An 18,954-nucleotide genomic window follows, 5' to 3' on the forward strand; every position below is an offset into this window, starting at 1 on the left:
CTGCTATAACAAAATACTATGACTGAATGGCTTAAACTATAAACATTTATTATTCATGGTTCTGGAGGCTGTGAAATCCAAGATCAAGATGCCTGCAGATTCAATGTGGAAGAGGCAAGAGAGCTCTCTGGGTTCTCTTTTATAAGGGCAGTAATCCCATTCATGAAGGCTCTACCCTCATGACCTAATCACTTTCTGAAGGCCCAACCTCTTAATACTATTTCATTGAAGGTTAGGATTTCAACATATGAATTTTGGGGAGTCATAGGCATTCAGTCTATAGCAGTCATTATGCAGTGTCCTTTATCTCTGGTAACCATTCTCCCTTAAAGTCTACTTATGGTCTGAGTTTGCATAGTACAATTTTTCCCTTCCTCATTTCTCCAGCATCATCCACAGTGTACCCCTAGGTGGTGCCAACCTGGTTGAGAAAGGACAGCCTTCAAATCTGTGCTTGGTTCATGGTCTCCAGGTCTAGGCAGGGCTTGCCAGTACTTCATTCCTCTACTAGCCCCTAGGCTCCCTGTGTGTGCCTTCTTTGTACTTCCTTTGTTTGGGCCACAGTATGTCTGTATTCCTTTCCTTTTTGACTTCACCTCTTTTCTTCTCCTACTCCAGCACATGTGGGGTCTCAGCCCCCAGGCTGTGAACTCCTTGGGGACAGGTGCCCAATAAATGTGAAGTGCTCTTGTGCCTCCCCCAATATCCTCTTGTTTGCGACCTTTCTGTGTCCTTATATTTATCACCTCACTGTTAGTTTTTCCATATGACCTAAGTGTTTTTTTTTTTTAATTTTTATTTATTTATTTATTATTTTTGGCTGTGTTGGGTCTTTGTTTCTGTGCGAGGGCTTTCTTTAGTTGCGGCGAGCGGGGGCCACTCTTCATCGCGGTGCGCGGGCCTCTCTTGTTGCGGAGCACAGGCTCCAGACGCGCAGGTTCAGTAGTTGTGGCTCATGGGTCCAGTTGCTCCGCGGCATGTGGGATCTTCCCAGACCAGGGCTTGAACCCGTGTCCCCTGCATCGGCAGGCGGACTCTCAACCACTGCGCCACCAGGGAAGCCCTGACCTAAGTGTTTTATGTTCCTTATTCTCCTTGCCTTCTTTTGAATTATTCAGGTCACTTTAAAAATTTTGTTCCCTCTATTAACTTATTAACTTATTAATTACACATATTTCTACTGTCTGATACCCTGAAGAACATTAAGTTTATTCTTGACTTATTATAGTCTAATACAAACTAACTCCCTAACAAAATACACTTCCCCGACACGACTAAAACATGAGAATAGTTTGACTCCATTTGGATTTTGTCAGGTGCTTTCTTTCTCTGCATCTATCCCCCCTCCTGCCTTCTAGGTTCTTATCCTGTATTTTAGGCCTATATATATTTTAAACTTCACAGATGTTACAGTTACCATTTTGTACAGTTGATATTAATTTATATTCACCCCCAAATTTACTTTTTCCTTTATTTCCATTTTTCCATTTTTCATCTGCTTGAAGAATTCAGTTTATTCTCTCTCTTAGTGCAGGCCTGCTAATTCACTCAGATTTTGTTGTGTTAAAATGCCTTTACCTTCATTTTTGAAGCATATTTACTAATATATAATTTTAGGTTACAGGAAATCATACAGTTGTCTTCTGGCTTCCATCATTTTTGTTCCCAACTGCAGTCTTATTTCTGTCCCTTTGAGGGGACTGTTGTCTTTTTTTTCCCTCTGGCTGTTCTTTAGATTTCCCTTTTGTCTTTGGTTTCAACGTTTTATCATGCTATGCCTAAATATAGCTTTGATGGAATTCACCCTGCTTAGAGTTTACTGATTGATACCATTTATCAGTTGTGGAAAATTCTTAGTCATTATTTCTTTAAATATGGCTTCTTCATCATCCTCTCCTGTTTTTCTAGATTATAATTTCACAAACTCTTTTGAGATTGTCCACATGTTTCTTATGTTTCTTTTTCCCCCATATTCTTTTGTTTTTTTTTCCATTATGCTTTGGTTTGGATATTTATATTGATTTTTCTTCTAGTTCACTAATAATGTCTTCCTTTGTGTCCAGTATGCTTTTAGACACATCCATTGAATTCTTAATTTCAGACATTTTTCAGTTCCATAATGCCTGTTATTTTTATGAGTTTTAATTCTCTGTAGAAAGTCTCTATTTTTAAAAATAATTTTGTCTGTCTTTCCTGTGCTAACTCCAGGCTGAATCATCTGTGGGTCTGCTTCTGTTTTCTGTGTTTTCTCCTGGTTATTGGTCATACAGTCTTGCCTCTTTTATGTCTAGTAACTTTTGTATTATATGCTGGACATGGTGTATAGAATCCCAGAGGCTCCGGATGATTTTATCTTCCACTAGAGAGGGTTTCCTCTTTCCACTTTTAGGCAGACAGGGTGGGCAACTGATTTCAACTAATCTGAGCTAAGTCAGATCTGGGTTGCAGTTTTGGTAAGACTCTATCTCTGATTTGCCCTGTTCCTAGGATGTGCCCTTCCAGGTGTTTCAGATTGAGAGCCTGGCAGGTATTTGTCTTGTCCACTCTAAAAGACTTTGGGAGATTCAGTTTTGCCTTTCAGAGGTCTCAGCTTAGTCCTTTAGCCTTCTGCCCCATGCAACTTCAAATTTTGGCAAATGTCTTGAGGGAGAGACTGGCCGTGTGTTTGAGGCCCCTGAAGTCTCCAATTTTGTCACTCCAGCCCTGCGTGAATGCCAAAATCTCTGCTGGTTTCTCTGTCCCCCAGTAGGGGCCTTCTGCCAGGGGGTACGCCTGGATTCTCAACCTCTAGATGCGCCCAGAATTGGTAAGTGACCCCAGGTGAAAAGTGGCTGTAGGCATAAAATGACCATGCCCTCCAGGGCTTCCTCCTTGCCTGTTTCGTTTCAGGCCCCTCCCTCTGGTGGGTCATTGTTTCCTAGTACCACAAGACTGGGAGATTTTACTACCTCTTTAGCCTCTCACGTTGGCCTTGTGTTTGAGGCTGATTTTATCACTTAACCCCATGCACCCACTAAAAATTTTGCTGGTTACTCTTTCTCCCAGTAGTGACCTTCTTCTTGGGTCCTCTGCTCATATGCTAATCAGCAAATGTCCCCAGACACTGAAACAGTTGCCAGTCCATAAGCTTACCCCCGATTGATTCTCCCTCTCTGGAATTTTAGTCCATCTACTATACATTGTTTCTCTACTTTTCTGATGCCTTTAAAAATAAGGTTTTCAAAATTTATTTGGCTTTTTCAAGTTGTTGTTACCAGAAACATTGACCTGCAACATCCTACTGCATCCTACCCAGAAGCAGACATTTGAGTGATACATATTCCACTTAGAAAATTTCTAAATGAAATTACTTTTTTGTCTTTGGCTCTCATTTTTTTCTTTCTGTGTTGTTAGTCCTTGTTAGGGAAAAAAAGAAAGATACCTCACCCTATTTTAGTGCATTAGTAAATGCAATATTTACTCTCAGAGTGTAGTCTGCTATTATCTGGCTTTTTCTTTCTTTTTCCTTGAAGTGCCTTTGTTAACAAAGACAAATAATCATGGATCACTAGGATTAGAAAATCTGTAAATTCAGTGTTTATTGTTGAGTATATTGTTATGGGAACAATTAATTATAACATTGATTTTCTTCCATGCATGTAGTTTCAGATGATAATGAAGACACTGATGGTGACGGTGTTCATGAAATAACAAGCCGAGATAGTCCAGTTTATCCCAAATGTTTGCTTGATGATGACCTTGTCCTGGGAGTTTACATTCACCGAACTGATCGGCTTAAGTCAGATTTTATGATTTCTCACCCGATGGTGAAAATTCATGTGGTTGATGAGAATACTGGTCAATATGTCAAGAAAGATGACAGGTAATTTTTTTTTTTTTTTTTGACAGGTAATTTTTTAAATTGTGCAGCCAACCCTTGAAATTGAAACTGTCTACCATAGAAGTCTCTTTTCTGCCATTGACAGTCAATGGGAATAGAGCTATATATAGATGTGTATTAGAGAATGGTATACTAATTGTAGGTGTTATCAACCATTGATATTGATCAGTATGTTTTATAGAAGAAATGGAGAACATGTGTTAATTCAGTAATTCATTTTAAGTGAAGGGGAGTTGAGAGAGTTTCTCCCAAGCTTAACTTTCATTGTATGGCATTTAACTTGCATTGTAAGTCATCTGATGTGGCACTGCTTTAATTGTCTCTAACCTCATTTTTTTCTTTTGAAGTTAATATGTTATCTGTGCCTCAGATGAGACAAATGTCGTGAATTTAATTTTTCCTAATATTAATTCTATAGCTAATACGTGTTTGAAGGCCCAAATAGGAAGTATAATATTGATAAAATAAATGACAGTACTAGAATTCAAAAAAAAGTGTTTGTTTGGAAAAATGGCAGGCCTGGGAAACTTGAAAATTATCAGAAATGTTATTCACTTATTCATTTGTCTTGGAGCATACAAAGAAAATATGACACACCTCAAAGTACTTACAATCCTGTTGTGATCATTTTGTTATTTAAATCTAATGTACTAATTTATCACAAACTCATTTAAGATTCTGAAGGTGTTACTTAATTCCAGCTTTGTATGCCAAAGGTGTAATCACACCTCTCACTTTATGTGTAAATAATAAAGTAATTCTATGAAACTGACTGATAGTATGTAAATACAAGATGAAACTAAGATACTACTACTTTTACGTCGTATAAAATTTGTAGTTTTCTAGATAGATAAAATTTTTTTCCTTATGTATCATGGCTGTTTATCATCTTGAACACTATCACTCTATTTTTTTCTTGCCTTAAAATTGTAAAGAGCTGTGTTAATGGAAGTATCTTTTCTGAACAGTGAACGGCCTGTTTCATCTTACTATGAAAAGGAGAATGTGGATTATATTCTTCCTATTATGACCCAGCCATATGACTTTAAACAGTTAAAATCAAGACTTCCAGAGTGGGAAGAACAAATTATATTTAATGAAAACTTTCCCTATTTGCTTCGAGATTTTGATGAGAGTCCTAAAGTCATCCTGTTCTTTGAGGTATGAATTGAATAGAGCAGTTTAAACTAAATTTTAGTTAATATTTTAATAGCACAGATATAAGCTATTATTTTAGTAGATCAATAATACAACAAAGTAGTGTGAGAATTTGACCTCTAGGAATAATGTATTTGTAATGTGCTATGGAGATACAAGTAATCGTGTCTTTGCTGAGCCTTTACTAGTACAAGTAGTTAGCCATTTGATTTATTCTGTATTATTTAATCCTTACAACAATGCCATGACTATTCACTGAAGTGATGAATCTAATCTATGTCTAAGCAGCCTTCCATTTTTAACCCTCTTCACAAAGAATAAACTCATTTAACTGTATCAGACTTCCTAAGATTTTGTATACTACTAGGAGAAATAAAGAAGAAAATACACAGATCGCTTGACTAATACAATGTATCATATAACCAAAATGAAGTAGAACTTCTTAGATGTCAAGGGTTAGTGGAGGGTCATAGCAGTCAGGGAAAGCTTTATGGAGTAGAGCGCCTGTGAGCTGACCTTTTTTAAAGAATTAAATTTATTTAAACTAAAAAAAACCCAAACCAGTTCACCTATTCTCTTAACCCCCACCCCCCGCCCCTAGCAACCATCAATCTGTTCTTGTATCTATTATCTTGGTTAGTTTATTTGTTTGTTTAGATTCCACATATTAGAGAGATCATACAGTATTTGTCTTTCTCTGACGTATTTTACTTAGCATAATGCCCTTGGGATCCATCCATGTTGTCACAAATGGCAAAATTTCATTGCTTTTTATGGCTTAATAATATTCCATTTTGTGTGTGTGTGTGTGTATGTGTGTGTGTCTGTGTGTCTGTGTCTGTGTGTGTATACCACAATTTCTTCATGCATTCATTCATCAGTGGACATGTAAGTTGTTTCCACATCTGCACTGTAAATAATGCTGCAATGAACAATTTTGCATTAGGGTTTTTGTGGGTTTTTTGGATAAATGCCTAGAAGTGAAATTGCTGGATCATATGGTAGTTCTACTTTTGATTTTTTGAGGAACCTCCATATTGTTTTCCACAGTAGCCTCACCAGTTTACATGCCTACCAGCAGTGCACGAGGGTTCTCTTTTCTCTACATCCTTGCCAACACTCGTTCTAATCTTTTTGATGATAGCCATTCTAACAGGAGTGAGGTGGCATCCCACTGTGGTTTTGACTTGCATCTTTCTGATGATGTTTGATGTAGAGCATCTTTTCATATACCTGTTGGCCAGATGTCTTCTTTAGAAAAATGTCTCTTCATATCTTCTGCCCACTTTTTAATCCGATTATTTTTTTACTATTGAGTTGTAAGAGTTTTTTACATAGTTTGGATATTAGCTGATTTATTATTTCTAATTTTTTACTGCAAAGGAAATGAAGGCTCAAAGTATAAAGTGATTATCCCAGAGTTACTCCAGTTTTAGATGAAGGTAATTAGTATTTAAAGATAATTTGAATCTAAAATATCACATTTCTTTTCCCTACTTCATGTTATCTCTCCATAAGCAAAGGAAAGGAGAGAAAGCCTCTCCTCCAGTTTAAGCAAGATGGGGAATTTTAGCATGGGAAAAAGCAAGGCATGACCAGAGCCAATAACTTATTTTGTAGAGTCACTTGTTTTTATGATCCTTAACTTTCAGATGATCTAGTGTGCTTATGGTATGAATCCACCATTTACAATTGTGATTATGTTGTATGATTTGTACAAAGCCATGCTTTTTAAAAAAATGATATAATTTGTATATAAAGGTACTGTTTCTTTGTCATAGAAATTTGTCCTCCATTATCATAATATTATTTTATACTCATTTTAATAATATTATGAGATTTAAGAAAGTTAGGTTGTTGAATTATAAACACTTTTGGTTGATTCTTTTTTTAAAAAATTTTTTTTTTGGGTGTTAAACCCAAGTCTTTTTTTAAAAATTTATTTATTTTTTGCTGTGTTGGGTCTTCGTTTCTGTGCGAGGGCTTTCACTAGTTGTGGCAAGCGGAGGCCACTCTTCATTGCAGTGCGTGGGCCTCTCGCTATCGGGGCCTCTCTTGTTGCGGAGCTCAGGCTCCAGACGTGCAGGCTCAGTAGTTGTGGCTCACGGGCCCAGTTGCTCCGCGGCATGTGGGATCTTCCAAACCAGGGCTCGAACCCGTGTCCCTGCATTAGCAGGCAGATTCTCAACCACTGCGCCACCAGGGAAGCCTGGATGATTCTTAAGGTTTGACATAAAATGTTATTGTCTACAAAACTAATTTTTGATTTCAACTTTTTAATGGTGTATTGAGGACCACTCGATAATATCTATCACAGGTTCTTAAAGCTATTATTCCATTTTCAGGTATTTCACCTAAGGGAAAAATGACAAATGCACAAAGATGTGTGTGTAAGGATATTTATTTAAGCAGTGTTTATAATAGCAGAAATTTTAAGGAAACAGATCTCTTCAATTAGCAAGAGGTTTGGTTAAATAAATTATGTTTTTTAATTAAATTTATGATATTTCTAATACAGAAGAATACTAGGCAGCCATTAACATGATGGTATACATATGTATGTATTGACTCGAGCTATCCACTACATATTACATGAAAATAGTTTGCAGATAGCATTGGAACACACAAAAAGGTTTAGTTACCTATAAACTAGATGTTAATGTTGATCAGCTATGGGTCTGGATTATAAGTTTTTACTTTATTTTATATTTTTCTTATACTGTCATTTTTTTCACTGAGAATGTATTACATTGAAGACAAGTTTAAGTATATAAAGAAGAGGAATAAATGGAGTGCATATTATGTTTTAAGCAGTCCTCTATAAAGATTTGTTATCTCAGCTGAGCTTTTGATAAGCACCAGGAAGTGGTAGTCTCTGACATGTACCTAGAATACATGTAGTCTCTGTGGCAGGTTGGTTGCAAATCCATGAGCTTTAATATCCAGTTAGGGTAGAGATATGAAAGAAGTTCTCTTGAGAAGCCTAATGACAACATATATCCAAAGAGAAAATACCCAGTTTCAGGAAGCTGATCCAAGGAAAAACCCACAGATTAAGGCCATGAGTTTTTTAAACAAACAATTCTTTGAAGTCTGCACTCATACATTAAAAAAAGAGCAAAGCTTAAGAATTTTGTGCCTGGTTATTTTTGCCAGGACTATATTTGAGGTAATTAATGCTTTGTCTTGAATTTTAAATAAATCTTAAAAGATTTATTGATAAAAGATAAAGTGGTCAAAAAATGGACCTTACTAACTGGATGAGTTAACTCAAAAGTGAGTGAGATGAAATAAAAATGTTTTTCTTCTCTAAGGGAGGATTTTTAAAAATTTAATAATACATTATTAGGAAATATTAAATTTTAGATAGCCTAGTATACTGTGAAGTAATTTGTTATGCTTATTTACAGATTCTTGATTTCTTAAGCATGGAAGAAATTAAGAACAGCTCTGAAATTCGAAACCAAGAATGTGGCTTCCGGAAAATCGCCTGGGCATTTCTCAAGGTATGTTTTTCATCCATTTTAAAGAATGTTTAAAATAATCTTCAAATCTGATGCGCTACTTTTTTCCAAGTTAGTTTGGTTTCATATAAGGAGTTATGATAAGGAGGTAAGATTGCCATGGTAAAGAGTTATTAATTCAAGCTCAGGTGATGCTCATTCAGATTCTTAAATATTTATTGAGTGCTTAGTGTGTGCCAGGTACACTATTTGGCTCTAAGGATCCAGCACAGAGAAAGACACACACAGCCCTGACCTCATTTATTCAACTCAACAAATTATTTATTATTTATGTGCCAGCCACTGTTCTGGTCAGTGAACAAAGAAGATAAACTCCTTGACCTCATGGCCTTCATATTCTAGCAAGAAAAACAGACATAAAACAATTGATTATACAACTTAGCATTTATTACAATTTTTATAAATACTCTCAAGTTGGATGGGGTAGATGATGAAAACATCCTGCGGGGTCAGGAAAAGGTCTCCTGCAGAAGAGACATTGAACCTGAGCATGAGCTGGATGGCAGTAGTGGGAAAGAGAGAGTTCTAGGTAGAGGCTACAGGCTATGCAAAGACCCTGATGTTGGGAGGAACAAGGAATACCTAGATAACCACAAGAAGGCCACTAAGATTGGAGGACAGAGACTGAAGGGGAAATGGTGCCTGAAGAGCTTGCTGAGGTAGACAGGGCCTTGATAATACAAGGTCTTTGAGCCATTATAGCAACAGGGCACCATTATAAACTTTAAAGAGTAATGGGGGGCTTCCCTGGTGGCACAGTGGTTGAGAGTCCGCCTGCTGATGCAGGGGACACGGGTTCGTGCCCCAGTCCGGGAAGATCCCACATGCTGCGGAGCGGCTGGGCCCGTGGGCCATGGCCGCTGAGCCTGCGCGTCTGGAGCCTGTGTTCCGCAACGGGAGAGGCCACAACAGTGAGAGGTCCGCATACTGCCAAAAAAAAAAAAAAAAAAAAAAAAGTAATGGGAAGCCGTTTAAGGATTTTAAACAAAAGGATGAAATAATCTGATTTATTTGTTAGAAAGATTACTTTGCTGAGTGGAGAATGGATTAGAGAGGGTACAAAGGTATGTACTGGAAATCAAGGTAGAAAATTCTTGCTGTAGTCTAGGTATAAAATGATGGTGTCTTGACTAGGATGTTTCAGCAGAGATGAAAGACGTGGATAGATTAACGTTTAAAAAGGGGGACATTTTACTTACATAATTCTTTTATTTCTGACTTTAAACATAAATTTGAGTTTTAAAATGTCTTGAGTAATTAACCTGTTTTGTATTATAAAACTTTTCCATTTGTGCATCCATCCATTCAACAAGTATTTACTATTTGAAATGTACATGGTAAATAGTCTATGAAAATAGTCTATGAAATGCCAGGTACTCTGCTAAATATAGGGCATTCATAGATAAATTAGACATTGTCCTTGGCCTCCAGTTCAGTTTCTGTATAAACGTATTACCTATATGATTACGTGCTATGGAGTAGATGCTGTGAAGACCCAGATGGGGCACTGAATCCATGTTGTGGGTTAGAGGCTTTAGGAGAGGTGCAGTCTGCTTGCTGAAGGGCAGTCTGATAGGCTGAAGAATCACTAGTCCATTGTACCTTCTAAAATCTCCCTTCTATAACCTGTTATACCTTTTTCTAGACCCCCTCTCATACCAAATAAAAAAGAAAAAGGCAAAAATACAAACAAACAAAAAAACTGCAAAGAAGGTCACTTTCACATAGTAAACATTGCCATCTTGTGGTCTTATTAGAAACTTTTCATTCCTTTTATGCTATGGTTTGTGCAGAACTGCAGTATTTACTGTAAACTGCACTTGGGAAACAATGTATTTCACAGCATTTTTACCTTTGTGTCATATTAAGTTTTATTTATTTATCCACTTTATGCCATTGATATAAATGGCAGTCAGGAATAAAGTGTACATTATTCTATGTGAATCCTCTATTAGAACACATATCTCTTTCATTAGACTGTAAGCTTTTCAAGTCACTGGTGATTCTTTTTGGCCAATTTGTTGAACATATTTTAGTCCTTATTTTACCAGATCTCTTTGCATTTAATATATCACTCTTCAAACTCTCTATTTTATAATATCATCACTCTCCGCATATTAATGGCACATAGAAAGTGCTCCGTGAATATCTATTGAGAAAGTGGCATGAATCAAATTAAAATGTGAATGTTTTAAAACCTATGCCATTGGTTCCAGGACTGTCCTAGATAACTGTAAAGTTATCATAGTGGTCCAAATGAACCCCAAAGGATCTTTGTCCAGATTTAAATGAGACTTTATCCTAATTCTCAGGTAGAGGCGCTTTTGATTCTTTTAGCACATATATATGACTGATCTTTTAAACTAAAAAATAATAAAGCCTTATTTATTCAAGTTCCACTTTGTAGTTTGTAATCATAATGGCAGGATCTTGGCTGAATCTTAGTTGTTTACTCATACTAAGTAGCATACTAGTATAAACTAAATTGCCTGGTGAATATTAATACAACTTATGGAAAGTATGATTTAGAATCTGGGGAATAAATATCTTCTAAAAATGATATTATTCCCTTATGATAAGCTTCAGGCAGATAGTAGTACGGTTTATGAAGGGAATCTCGACTGTTTAATATTTAACAACTGAACATCTCAATTGCTCAATTTGAAACTGGTTTTTTACGCCTCTATATCATAACATCACCTCTCAGCTTACGACCTCCATTGACTTTACATCTTCCCCTGAGAGGGGTAGGGAAACGATGAGCTATATTTTTTGTCAGCTCTGTTTCTTTATTGATGCCTCATTCCTGAACACACTGCAATCTGGATTTTGCCTCAGCTACTAAAGCTTCTCCAAACATATCACTATGACTTCTATTTACCAAATTATTGAACATTTTCTAGTTCTTCTTTTATCACACCTGTGTGCATGATATCACTCTCTTGAAACTCTTGTTACCTTGGTTTTCTCGACACCATCCTTTCCTGATTTTCCTTATCCCATTCCTTCAGTTCCTTCAGTTTCCTTCCTGGTCTACCACCTATCTCTTTAATATCAATCCTACTCATGATTCCATCTTTAATCCACTTTTCTTAGACCCACTTTTCTTGTGTGTGCCTCAGAATTCAGACATTTCAACTTGGGTGACCCATAGATATCTGACCGCCCCCATGCTGAACATCTTCCCTAGATCTCTTAACTTTTCCACATCTGCTGCTTCAGTTGGTAGCACCACCATCTGTCCAGTCTCCCAAGTTTACAACCTTAGAGCTGCCCTATCTGTTTTGGTAGCCACAGGTCATAAGTGACCATTTGAATTCAGATTAATTAGCTAAAATTAAATATAATTAAAAATTAATTTCCACAGCTGCACTAGCCACACTTCAAATGCTCGATAGCCATGTGTGACTAATGGATACTGTTTTGCATGGCACAAATAGAGAGCATGCCCATCACCACAGAAAGTTCTGTTGGATAGCGCTACCTTAGAGTCTTTCTTGATTCTTCTCGTTTTTACTTTCCAAGTTGCATGAGTCAGTAACAGTTATTAAATATTCCCTGTACTCGGTCCCTTCCTACTCTTGGAGTTTGTCAGCTCCACCTGCCTAAACTGCTGCAAAAGCTCCCAACTGTCTCTACTAATTTGTAAAGGGCACAAAAGTTAGCAAAGGTATTTTCTACTTGAGTCATAGTCTAGTGAAAGAGGACCTATTTTGAGTTGGTGACATTATTTTTCTCATAAGAATCTCCATTTATGTAGCTGAAACATACGTTGTCTTGTTTAATAGTTTCTCTTGATTGAATAGACCTTTTTAAGAGGGTAGACTAAAATATTTTAAAAATGTAGTAAGGGGCTCAAACAAGTTTAAGTATCTTAATTACTTTTTTAAAATAATTTTGACTTTTTAAAAATTTAAACATCATGAAATTTTACCACTAAAAATACTGATGCTGAACAAATGGGAAATTTGTTTCTGTTTAAATAATATGCATTTTAATCTTTATTACAAACAGTATTATTACAAACAAATGTGTATTGATCACCTCCTTTGAACAAAGTAACACCCAGCACAGTAATGTAAATGCTTTACCAGTCTGAAGTTGTATAGGGGAAAAGACACAGCCATTGGGAAGATATTTTAAGTCATTTGGGCTATCTTGTCAAAATGACCTGGAACTGTGCTTGACCAACTGTGTCAGTGTTCTTTCCTCTGCTTTACAAATCTAAAGAATTTCAGCATGCCATGTTAATCTTTTTAAAATGAGTTTTTGACTATATACTATTGCTTTATTGGTTGTATTTTCAATGAAGGTAACGTTTTATTTGAATTCTTATTTTAAGCTTCTAGGAGCCAATGGAAATGTAAACATCAATTCGAAACTTCGCTTGCAGCTGTATTACCCACCCACAAAGCCTCGATCCCAATCAAATGTCGTTGAGGTTTTTGAGTGGTGGTTAAAATGTCCAAGAAATCGTTATCCATCAACGTTGTATGTAACTGTAAGAGGATTAAAAGTTCCAGAATGTGTAAGTTAATAGCACATGCAAAAAATATATCTTCCATTGTTGAGATTAAATGGTGACATGTTTCTATTTCTAAAAAGGTAGAGTCTTTAGAATTATTTTAATAGACTTCTGAAATAGAAAGGGACCTTCAGAGATTATATATTAAGCCTGTAATAGCTGATACTTAAAAGATACTTAAATGAATTTTAAGTACTAAGTATAGATTTCAGTTTTAGGAAAAAAATACATTTTTTTAATAATACTGATCCTTAAAAATTAAAGATAAGAGAATGATTTAAAGTGGGAGTTGACAAATATTTTCCATAAAGGACCAGACAGTAAATAGTTTAGGCTTTGTAGGCTATACAGTCTCTGTTGGAGCCACTCAACCTTGCCTTTATAACGTGAAAGTAGCTACATAGACATATGTAGGTGATAACTAAACAAATGGGTTTGGATGTGTTCAAATAAAACTTTATTTACAAAAATATCATCAGGCTACATTTGGCCCAGACCATAGCTTGCAGACCCATGAATTACAGGCACATTTTTTTACAATATTATTTAAATAATCAGTAAGTAATATTTCTACTTCTGTTTCACATAGGTTAAAATTATGAATATCTTAGCGAAGCATTTGTCCTAAAATGAGGTGAAACTTTTGCTTTTGTCTCATTGCTATAAGACATTTCAGGCCAGTTGCATATTCTGTAGTTGATCTTATAAAATGTGACCATAGGGTTGGTTTCATTGGTTTGAGTGTAGTTAAACCTATTTTAAGAAATGGAGGATTTAAAAATCTTTAGATCTTTATGTTATCAGTTTCATGATCCTAAAGCCAGAGATACCATAGTACAATGTCAGAGCCATAATATAACATCTGGTAGGTATTGGTGAAGAGGCAGAAACAAAGGGACAGAGTTACTAAAACTATTTTATGTAACTATTGGAGTTCTGTTTTATTCCTTCCCACTTTTAAGGCTTTTGGGTTTAGGACTGTAATTTCAAGCAAAAAGTAGGATTTTTTTCTGGATTACATTTTGAAAACATTTTCATATTATAATGTTTGTTTCAATATTTTAAAAACCATATATGCTAGAAAAGAGAAAAAGATTAACGTGATATATACATTTTCTCACTTTCTATACATATTTAGATAAAGCCATCTTATCGTTCTATGATGGCTCTTCAGGAAGAAAAGGGTAAACCATTGTATTGTGAACAACACCATGAGGCACGTTCAGTAGACACAGAACCTGGATTAGAAGATTCAAAGGAAGTGGTGAAGTGGAAACGACTGCCTGGGCAGGTGAAGTGGTCTCTGACACTGGATTCATTTAGATATTTACTCATTTACCTTAAAAACGCCAACAGCTCCTATGGTAACTGGCTTCCTACTTAAAACTCCCAGATTATCCTTGTTTTTAACCATGATCTTGTCTTTCTATTAATTCATTTGGTAAATAATAATAGAGTGCCTATCATGTGCATAAAGACACTATCGTAAGTTCTTTAGTGACCTGGGGAGTTTTATTAGTTTGTCAGAGCTGCCATAAAAATATATCACAGACTGGGCCTCTTAAACAACAGAAATGTACTTTCTCATAATTCTGGAGGCTGGAAGTCCCAAGATTAAGGGTTGGCAGCGTTGATTTACTCTGAGGCCTTTCTCATTGGCTGGCAGGTAGCTGCCATCTTGCTGCGTCTTCATGGTCTTTTCTCTGTGTGCGTGCATCACTGGTGTCTCTTCTTATTATTATCAGATTAGGGCTGTACCCTAGCAACCTCATTTTAACTTAATCAGCTCTTTAAAGACCTTATATCCAAATACTGTTACATTCTGAGGTACTGGGGTTAGGGTTTCAACATATGAATTTGGAGGGACACAATTCAGCCTGTAAATCTACAATTTATGGATTCATGAACTTTTTTATAGCTCCTGGCTTCTTCCTGAGTCACATTTTGATAGAGATAGGTATATGTATATATCTTTACCACAAGTTGAGCTGTATTTAAGCTTTTTCTAAAGTTCTCTTACTTGGTTAGCATATTTTGTAGTGGCAAGAAGCATTACTGATAAAGTTTTGCAAATCTCTTATTTCCATGAAGAGTGGAGTGGTTCATTTTATATACTCAGTATATACAAAGAATGACTATTTTCCTAGACCTGTTCACATTTTGTTTTGCATGATATCTGACTTTCTTTCTGAGGCTAATTTTACAGATACATCTTAAAATCAATTTTAAATACTTCAGACATAATAATATGGAGAGAATAATACTTAGACTGTGGCCTTGGGGACCTTTCACGTCAGTTGGGGACACGGGAAGTGGTTACAGTGTTGTTCACTGTCAGGTTTGCTGCAAAGAAGTCTTGAGGAAATATAGCTATAAAAATAATTGTTTAGATCAGTAGTTCTCAAAGTATGATTTGGGGACTGCTGGGAGTCCTGAGATACTTTCAAGGGGTCTGTTGAAGTCAGTCTATTTTCATAATAAGATCATAATGATTCCATAATGATTTAGTTTTTCTTTTTGACTTTCATTCTCTCACAAGTATACACTGGAGTTTTCCAGAGACTAAATGATACATGATATCACAAGAGGGTGAATGCAGAAGCAGTTATGAAATTCCAGCTCTCTTTTATTAAGCCAGATGTTAAAAAGATTTTCAAAAATATAGAACAATTCCACTTTATGTAGTTATTTTTCATAAAAAGAAATTATTTATGTTAACATTTAATAGGTTTGCTCTGTTGTTTTTTAAATGATTAACAAATATTTTAAAAATTTCTCAATTTTAATTTCTAATATAATAAATATCTGTTTATATAGCCACATAAAAGCTTTTTGGAGTCCTCAAAATTTTTTTAAGACTGTAAAGCACCCTGAAACTAAAACAGTTTGAGAATTGCAGCTATGTAGAAGGTGATCTGGAGTGGTGGAAGAAGGGTTCATTCAACAGGTTGGTGGAACTTGAGGTAGACTTTAAAGCATGGCAAAGTTAGGAGTGGGTGAAGAGGACAGGGAGGAGTATTTCATATTGTGGCAATGTTGTAAATAAATGGGAAAGCACCTGCTGTATTCCTCAGGCACTCAAAACTTGGCTGGCTGGAAACCCAAGTTTGTATAAGAGGTAAAAGTGGTGTGATAGATTAGGCCCACATTGTGGAGTGGCTCTAATGGTAGGTAGCCTAATATTTGATTGTGTGGGATATAGAGATAATGGGAGGTTTCAGATAGGGAGGAAGCACGATAACCGTTGTATTTTAGGACAGATTAACGCTGGCGATGGCAGGTAGATCTTGAGGTAGGATACATCAGAATGAGAGAAAGGTAGCCATTGCAGTCATTGATGTGTGAGATGAGAAGGGTCCAACCTTGAGAAGGGTCCAATACCCCAATACCTTGGGGTATTGGTGGCAAAAGTGAGAAGTAAGAGGTAAATACAAAAGGAAAGACCTAGTGTGAGTTAGTGACTGACAAGGTAGTGAAGAAGGGGAAAGAGTTGAAAATGTTGAGGATCTTTATTGCTGTTATTAAACGATCATCAAGTGCCTCTTCTGCATACAGTGTCAAACTCTGGGAATACAAAGAAAATGATGGTGCTGTTAGTAGTTTGGCTTAAGTGATGAGGCACAGAGTTTTCCTTAACTACATCTCCTCCTCTAAGAGCAGCAGCAAGTGGTTATGAAACTTCCTAACTTTTCCTTCAATTTTTGTCTTCTTTTTATCCCCGTTTCCCTTTTCTATATCATCCCAATAGAGAATGGAGGGAAAATGGTGTCTGGTACATTATTGGCACCTACTAAATGTCTGTTGAATTTTTCGCTTTTCTAGTAGCTGCTCATAATGCTGCCTCTTCATAATGCTGCTAAATCTTGATGCTACTTATGAAAAAGCTGATACCAATCTAGAAAGCGGGCCCTTGAACCAGTAGTCTTTGACTCGACCTGTTAAGCTGGGCTTAACCCTCTGAATAATCCTTATTAGCTATATATAGTAATAATAATTACAGGTTTACTGTGATGAATATATAAAAAGACATTTGTAATAAAGTGCCACATTCTTGGCATATAGTAAGGGCTCAATATATGTTCAGTTGAACTTTTTGAATAATAAGAAACACAGGAACTAAGGCTCACAAAAGTTTGAAAGAGAGAATTAGGACAAATAAAAGTAAGTAGTGGGCTTCCCTCGTGGCGCAGTGTTTGAGAGTCTGCCTGCCGATGCAGCGGGCACGGGTTCGTGCCCCGGTCCGGGGAGATCCCACATGCTGCAGAGCGGCTGGGCCCGTGAGCCATGACTGCTGAGCCTGCGCGTCCGGAGCCTGTGCTCCGCAACGGGAGAGGCCACAACAGTGAGAGGCCCGTGTACCGCCAAAAAAAAAAAAAAAAAAGTAGTATTTTCTACAGCAGATAATAATGTACAGAAAGTTTTGGTTTCATCTGATAATAAGGAATGAAACATAAAAATTATGAAGGAATTTTAATAAAATTAGTGAATGAGAAATCAATAGGAGGTGATTGATTTACTTTGAAAATACATTTTGGAAGGCAGTACAAATAGTGGTTATTTTAAGAGAGAAAAAAAGAAAGAGAATGAATATTCATACATCATGGACTTCAGCTAGGCCTATATGGCATTTATAGACTCAGAACAAGTTTATGGTTCAGCAAAAATCACTTATTAGTTGCTGTCATTAAATAAGGGTGTAACATACATTCATTTTTGTGGCTGTATAAAAATAATGTGGTAGTGACAGCTTTGGAGTATCAGATATTGAAATTTTCTATTCATATTTTGGGTGAATAGTGCTATTAGGCATGGAGTATAAATTCATATAATTTTCTGGAGAATTGAAAGTGATTCTCTGCTTTGAAAGTAATTTACTATGGTTTTCCATCATTTGCTTACTTGCTTCTTCCTCTGCATCACAGTAGAGGGACTTTTTAAAAAACCAGAAACTGCAACAGCTACAATAATTGAAGTTAACAGCTAGCTTTCATATTTTCATCTTTATCTATATTGGTAAAATATCTATATATCTATATATCTATATTCTTCATCTATATTGGTAAAATGTATGTTTTTCAGGCTTGCCGTATCCCAAACAAGCACCTCTTCTCACTAAATGCAGGAGAGCGAGGATGTTTTTGTCTTGCTTTCTCCCACAATGGAAGAATATTAGCAGCAGCCTGTGCCAGCCGGGATGGGTATCCAATTATTTGTGAGTAATGATCCTTCTGTTTAAGCTGATTGTAGTCTATACGCAGGATGTTTTTTGGTTTTTAAAATTCATTGAAATCTTAATTTGAGTCATCCACTAGTACTACTAAATTAAAATAGATTTCCTCAAGTAAAGTAACAGTTCTTTTATAATAATTTTGCACTTTGCTATACAATGTCGGTCCAGAAATAGAATGAAAATGATCAAATGAAGGAAGATAAATTTATTTTTAAAACATTCAGGAGGTATTTTTTAAGCATTTTCTACTTTAAATATAGAAATTTTGCAACATGAAGGATTAATAAATCTCTTGACGAATTTTAATCCAATTTTAGTCAGTTGATAGTAGTGATAATTTGATTATGAAAGCCCTCAAATTTGTTATGTGCAACTAAGACCTGGCACAGCCATATAAATAAATAAATAAATATTTTTAAAAAAGAAAGAAAGAAAAACTTGAATTTAGATATACTTACTGCTTAAATCTCAAAAAACAAAAGAAGAATCTTTGTTGTTTTTTGATTATGGTGTGTCTACTAGGAATTCATTTAGCTTCTGGGATGTGCAGATTGATGTTTTTCACAAGTTTGGGAAGTTTTTCATCTTTATTTCTTTGAATGTTCTTTCTACCCCTTTCTATTTCTTCTCTTCTTCT

General features: G+C 36.0%; 1 protein-coding gene across 32 annotated transcripts in view; it reads left to right on the forward strand.

Annotated features, from left to right (window-relative positions):
• Positions 1–18,954, forward strand: part of AHI1 (Abelson helper integration site 1) — a 246,470-nt gene that overhangs the window by 27,140 nt on the left and 200,376 nt on the right. For 30 of the 32 annotated variants that reach the window (XR_007470456.1, XR_007470454.1, XR_007470453.1 and 27 more), the window contains 7 exons: positions 2,702–2,806; positions 3,643–3,862; positions 4,849–5,041; positions 8,449–8,544; positions 12,905–13,090; positions 14,226–14,378; positions 18,167–18,299. Coding sequence is in view for 17 of the 32 variants with exons in the window: in XM_049695198.1 (XP_049551155.1) it covers positions 2,702–2,806; positions 3,643–3,862; positions 4,849–5,041; positions 8,449–8,544; positions 12,905–13,090; positions 14,226–14,378; positions 18,167–18,299 (1,086 nt within the window). In the remaining 15 variants the exon portion in view is untranslated. The remainder of the gene's footprint in view (positions 1–2,701; positions 2,807–3,642; positions 3,863–4,848; positions 5,042–8,448; positions 8,545–12,904; positions 13,091–14,225; positions 14,379–18,166; positions 18,300–18,954) is intronic. The other 2 variants (XM_049695202.1, XM_049695203.1) reach the window with 1 other exon arrangement.

Source organism: Orcinus orca, chromosome 12 (assembly GCF_937001465.1).
Source record: "Orcinus orca chromosome 12, mOrcOrc1.1, whole genome shotgun sequence".
Lineage (NCBI taxonomy): Eukaryota > Metazoa > Chordata > Mammalia > Artiodactyla > Delphinidae > Orcinus > Orcinus orca.